At 51.5% G+C, this 6,157-nt stretch overlaps 1 protein-coding gene across 1 annotated transcript in view; it reads left to right on the top strand.

The window, feature by feature from the left end:
- The first annotated feature begins 3,173 nt into the window (after positions 1–3,173).
- RRP36 (ribosomal RNA processing 36 homolog (S. cerevisiae)) overlaps positions 3,174–6,157 on the top strand; it is a 5,854-nt gene continuing 2,870 nt past the window's right edge. The window contains exon 1 of the mRNA XM_010147279.1: positions 3,174–3,301. Within this exon, the coding sequence (XP_010145581.1) occupies positions 3,174–3,301 (128 nt within the window). The remainder of the gene's footprint in view (positions 3,302–6,157) is intronic.

The raw sequence follows: 6,157 nt of genomic DNA, 5'->3' as shown, positions 1-6,157 counted from the left end.
TCCTTCGTTCCCAAGGCTTGTCGGAGGCCAGAGTGAACCGCGAGGGAATGGGCACCGGTGGCCAGTGGCGTTAGAGGCACGGCACGGTGTGCAGAGGTCGGAGAGGAGACCGCTGTCACTTGTCACCCTCTGTCACCTTTTCCTTCCCACAGCTGGATGCGAGTGGGAACAGCAGTCTTGCTTTGACCGTCTGTCTGAGCCCTCTGAAATCTCGTTTCTGGACCAGTAGTAGTTACGTGGGAGTCCAGCACTAAGTCACTGGGGGATGACTGGGTGGATACGAGTCATTCCGAAGTCCCTCTGGTTTTGCATCCTGGTCGCTTTGCTGTGCTTGGCCAGTTGTATGGCGCTCAGCAGGTTCAGCTGAGAAAGGCACAAGGTGTCTGTGTGTCGCAGGAGGCTGCGGGAGCAGAGGAAACCTGGGGAGTCTGTGCTGGCGAGCAGGAAACACCCTTGTTATCAGCAGGTAACAGTAGCTTAGCGAGAGGTGTAAAGGAGAGAAAATGATCCACAAAATAATGAGAGGGAGAAAGTGGCGGAAGGGAAGATGAAATGGACTACAGAGACAGCACAGAAAATGTTATATTCTGGGGTTGGGAAAAAGGAATGGAAAAAAATAGGAAAATTGAAATGTCAAGAAAAAAAATGCAAGAAACAAGAGAAGTTAGCTACTGTTGTCTTTTAATGGGTGTTTTGGTGGAGAACCCACCAGCACAAATTTCAAGGACCTTGAGCTTTCATTGTGCAGAGGCCGGGGACAGGACCCGCTGCTTTGGAGCAGGAAGCCAGCAGCCTTTTCACGCACACAGTTACCAAATCTGTTGCCCAGCAGTGAACGCCTGCTGGGACCCTTCACTTTTGCCCCAAAACAGGCTACCTTTTTTTTTTTTTTATTTATTCTGGTTCAAATGATATTTTTATCAATACGAGTTGCTGGTTCAGCCTCCTACAGGTAGGCAGCAGGGTGTGTTTCACGGGCTGGTACTACGCAAAAAGCGTTCTCCCCACCAGGTTTTGCGTGGTCAGGTGTCTGATCTCCTGTGCCAGTACTGAAATAGTGTATCAGTGGAAGCCCTGCACGCCTTCACTTTGATTTATGCCAAATGTCTTTTCTGATCCTTTGCTGAATGCTGGGTCTCTCTGTATGGTGTCTTCGGCTCATTTTCATTGACATCTTTAAGCCTCTTCTATTTTAACAGCACTGGTTTGGAATTGCAGCCAAATGGAGTATTGTAGTGCAAGTGAGGGTGTCTTGTCTGTCGTGAGATGTTAACGTAGCTGCCACATCACTCCTCCTTTCATGCTTTCTTTGCCCTTTTGGTTGTCCTCGCTCAGTCTCTTTCATTTGAATCTGTCTGGTGGCATTTTGTGTGTCCAGTGATCCTCAAATGTTTCTCTGTGTAGTGGTTAATTGCTCTATACCCAGTAACTTGTATAATCAGCACAGATATTTTTCCTATAGTGCGGTGTTCTACAGCTGTCTGCCTTGATTTTGGACAGTGTGGTGGCAGATGCTCTTGGCTGAGACCTAGAATGGGTCCTTCTGGGGAGGCCAATGACCAATTGATCGTTCTGCCCTCAAGAGAGGGCAGTGACAGAGCTTTGGTGGGCGTCTGCCCTCAGCCAGGCTCAGCCCGACACAGGCAGGATGGGGTTGTGTTTGCTGGGCCGCGGTTGAGGCGTTTTGCACAGGCTTGGAAAGCCTGTGCCTAGTGCTGCTCCGAGTTTGGAGCCGGGAAGTGCCACCCGGGTGGTGTCTGCCAAGACTTTCCCCTTCAGGAGGGCGCCAGCGCAAACCCTCCTCTTCCTCCTTGCCTGCGCTGTCATCCAGAGAGTGGAACGAGCATATCCAAGTGCTGCCCTGCAAAGTGTGTTCTGCCTGCTAGTCCCCAACACCCAGAGATGTAAATCCAGAAAGAAGTGTTGATGATGTTTTTACGCTGTGGTTATCTGAAGGAGACCTCATTGCAGCTTTCCAGTATCTGAAGGGGGCCTACAAGGGTGCTGGGAGAGGACTTTTTACAAGAGCCTGTAGTGATAGGACAAGGGGTAATGGGTATAAATTGAAATCAGGGAGGTTTAGATTAGATATCAGGAAGAAGTTCTTCCCGGAGAGGGTGGTGAGGCACTGGAACAGGTTGCCCCGAGAAGCTGTGGATGCCCCATCCCTGGAAGTGTTCAAGGCCAGGCTGGATGTGGCTCTGAGCAACCTGGTCTAGTGGAAGGTGTCCCTGCCCATGGCAGGGGGGTTGGAACTAGATGATCTTTAAGGTCCCTTCCAACCCAAACCATTCTATGATTCTATGAAGTGTTGAAGATTGAGGGATGTTAAAGCAATATCGCAACAGAAAATTGCAGAACAACATCTTGTGCGTTCGTCAACGCTTTGGGTAGAACTGGTTTTGCTCTTTCTTGTGGTGTTCGCGTTGGCCTTCTGGTTAGCAGTCGGAGGAGAGGAGGAAGAGTTTACGAAACACGAGGTGTAAATGGCACCGGGGGGAGCTCGGGGCAGGGCTGGAGCATCCAACCCCTTTTAGGTGTTGTGTTCTTCCCCCGGTGAATGGGGCCGTAAGCTGTGCCAGCGGTAGCGAGGCGAGAGCGCTGGACGTCTGGATGTCGGTAGTTGTGGGCCTCTGGGTAGGAATCGCTTCATTGCAGACTGAGCAGAGCTGTGGTGGATGTGCAGGGGGGAGAGACGCTGTCTCCGGGTCTTGACACAGCCCGAACAGGTCGTGTGGTTTTCCTGCACCTTCTGGCTGGTGTTGTGGTGCGAGAGGTGAGGTAACAGCGCAAGAACAGTCTGGTAAGAGTCAGGACCGAGAGGTGACCCCTCGGAATTTACGCTGTGGCCAAAGTATAGCCCAGGGCAGAGCTCCTGCCGCTCTGTGAACCAGGTAAAAACTTTGAACTGGTCCTGTGTGTGCTGCTGAGTGGAGAGGGAAGCGTTGTGGAGGCGAGGAGGCTATTCTAGTGCTAAAAGCTGCCGTGATTAGAGAGAAATCAAAGGCTGAGGGGTGCAGTGGCATCTTTCTGCCATGCAGTTACATAGGGACAGCACCACTGTGCTTGTGTCACTGTCTCTGACATCCCCCTTGGTGGCATTTGGGGGTGGGAAGTGCCTTGGAGCCGTTCGGTTCAGGTGTGTCCTGCGCTCTCTTCCAGACCAATCTCACATGTCTTTTGAGGAGCTACTGCGGGCGCAGAGTGACGCGACAACGAGAACACGCAAGAAGGTGACCGGTGGGAAGAAAAGTGCAAAACCTACCGGAGCGACGGCGAAGCAGCAGCGAGACAAAAAGGGGTAAAGAGGTTCTTTGTGATCAGAAAAACGTGCCTGCGTGGCCTCTGTGCTCCGGCAGTTACGCTGGGAGCTCCTCGCGGCGTTGCCGTTGCTTTAGAGCTGCTGTAGATCTCCTTTACCGTGCTACACAGCGATGCCTTTCACTGTAGTGTTTCAGCTGGGAGTGGCCTGTTGGTGTGTTAGAGCTCTTGACACACGATCTGTTCAAATCCCAGCAGCCACCCGTTAGCTGATAATTAAATCAGCGCTCAGTACTTTACACCTTCTGCGTTCTAACCCACAGCATGGTGTGCTTCTCTTCAGAGCTGAGTGATCGTGCCTCACTTGTGCCCCCAGGGCCCCGAAATGGTTACCCTGCTGTTTCCTAAACCCCTCCCAGCTTAGCAGCATCTTCTGCCTGGCCGGAGCTGCGCTGCCAGCCAGTTGTTCTGGAATTTCATTCATCTTCCTGCTGTTGTCTCATCTGTGACTTCTCTGTGTTGGTTTTCCTTTTTCCCCCCTCTACAGTGCTTATTGTCACAGACTTTTTCCTGTCCTCAGTGCTCCTTACCTCTCCTGTTTGCATACTCTGCGGGTGATGTTGAAGTGGTGACTGTAAAGTGTATCCAGCACACCAAAAACTGTCAGATCTTCTGGGTCCTCCGCAGGTTCCCACCAGTACTGACCGTGACACCATTATCCTTTATTTGCAGTCGCCAGCTGGCTTTCAGTCCTCAGAGTTGTACTGAAGTGATTTGAGGAGGTTTCCTCTGTTACACTGGCATTCCCTAACCTATTTCTGAATCCCTGCTGAATACAGGCTGCTTCTGCCATAAACAGTGGATCAGAATAATGTTCCTGCTTCACCCAAAAGCCCGGGGGATTCTGTGTAGCGCAGCATCGTTACGCACTGTCTCTGCCACAGCGTCTGCATAATGGTGTTTTTATTTAATTCCCCTAATCCTTTAAGTGATGCATCGCTGTAAATCCCACATGCTGTTTCTCTCACACTTTTGTTATGGAAGGGAGCTTCTTATAGAAAAAAAAAAAAGGCCTCCAGGGAAGTCCCCTGGCGTCGGGTTGGCTTCAGCAATGCTGTGTCAGGCTGACTCGAGAGTGCTGTGCAGCCATGTCAGTGGATATGGAAATAGAATCATAGAATCACAGAATGGTTTGTGTTGGAAGGGACCTTAAAGACCATCCAGTTCAACCCCCCTGCCATGGGCAGGGACACCTTCCACTAGACCAGGTTGCTCAAAGCCTCATCCAGCCTGGCCTTGAACACTTCCAGGGATGGGGCATCCACAGCTTCTCTGGGCAACCTGTGCCAGTGCCTCACCCCCCTCTCCGGGAAGAACTTCTTCCTGATATCCAATCTAAACCTCCCCACTTTCAATTTAAACCCATTACCCCTTGTCCTGTCACTACAGGCCCTTGTAAAAAGGCCCCCCCAGCTTCCTTGTAGCCCCTTCAGGCACTGGAAGGTGCTATAAGGTCTCCCCGGAGCCTTCTCTTCTCCAGGCTGAACAAGCCCAACTCTCTGAAATATGCTGGACGCTGCCCCAAAGTGGGATTTGGAAAGGTTCCTTATGCCTGCAGGGCAGTTGATGTTCCTGCCCCGGGCGGTTGTGTTGCTGGATGAGGGCGTAACTCCCCCGACGTGGGTACTCGGCTGCTGGTTTCTCTCACGTTTCTAATAACTCACCTCATGTAATCGCAGGATGTGGCACCCAAGTAACACGAGGTGAATATTACCCTGTTCTGCCACCTCATACTGACCCCTCGTGTACCTAGAGCATCAAGTGCCAAAGGCCTGTGTTGCTAGGAGAACTTGTTCACTTAATTGGTTGCCACCGTGGCCCTCAAGGTCCTGAGGTCTCCTCTGGCCTATGTACCTGTCGTGGTACTCAGCAGTGCTGGGTGGGTACTAGCCAGGGCCCGGCACAGTGTGGTAAGCTGTGCCTCCTTGGAATGACCACGGCATTTTTCTTCCAAGCATTCTATCCCTCTATCAGGATCCTGTCAGTGAAGTTCCAGACCGCTGAGGTGAAAAGTTCTCTGAGTACTTGCCCGTGCTCCCCGCGTGCTGTGCCACCCGTGACCGCCCGGCCTCGGCGGGGGATCTCTCTCCCACCCGTGACCACCCGGCCTCGGGGGGGATCTCCCACCTGTCCTCGGGGCATATCTCCGGATGGTTTTTTAAGTAGTTGCTTAACCCTGGACAAGACCTGAAGCACGTTCAGGAGCCACAGCAATAGGAGCATGCTGGCTTCAACATCCCAGGGATATTCAGAATACTCAAGAGCTGGTGTAACTAGGCTGCAGGAGAAGGGAAGGTGAAAGAGTGGGAGAAAGCATCCCTCTCTGTATCCCACATGAATTGGTTCTCTGAGGAGAAAAGGCAAAGACTGTGATTATCCATAATTTCCGAAGGATGGTGCCTGAGTTGTGGAGTTGATGGCAGCACCGAGTCAAGATACCCAGTTAGTGTCTTGACCTGTAATATCATATCATAGGCTGATGTTACACAGCAAAATGATAACCCTGATCCCTCTCCCCAAAGTGACGGGCAGCACCGCAGGGAATACATACAGCATGGAAGGATTTACAGGACACAACCACGCAGACAGATAGAACAGCTGTCATTAAACCAGTACAATTAATGTTTATAACAAAGTTACTTTGTGCTGTAGTCAGATCTGTTGTTATCTCAGCCCTTTGCCCCACACTGAGTACCAAAAGGGGCTGTCGTGGTATAGCCCTAGTCAGCAACTCGGCACCACGCAGGCACTTGCTCGCTTCCCACCCTCCTCCCGTGGGATGGGGGAGAGAATTGGAGGAAAAAGATAACTTGTGGGTTAAGAACAGTCTAATAAT

The sequence above is a fragment of the Eurypyga helias genome, unplaced genomic scaffold (assembly GCF_000690775.1).
Source record: "Eurypyga helias isolate BGI_N326 unplaced genomic scaffold, ASM69077v1 scaffold16672, whole genome shotgun sequence".
NCBI classification, from domain to species: Eukaryota; Metazoa; Chordata; class Aves; order Eurypygiformes; family Eurypygidae; genus Eurypyga; species Eurypyga helias.
This window is presented reverse-complemented; position numbering and strand designations above follow the sequence as displayed.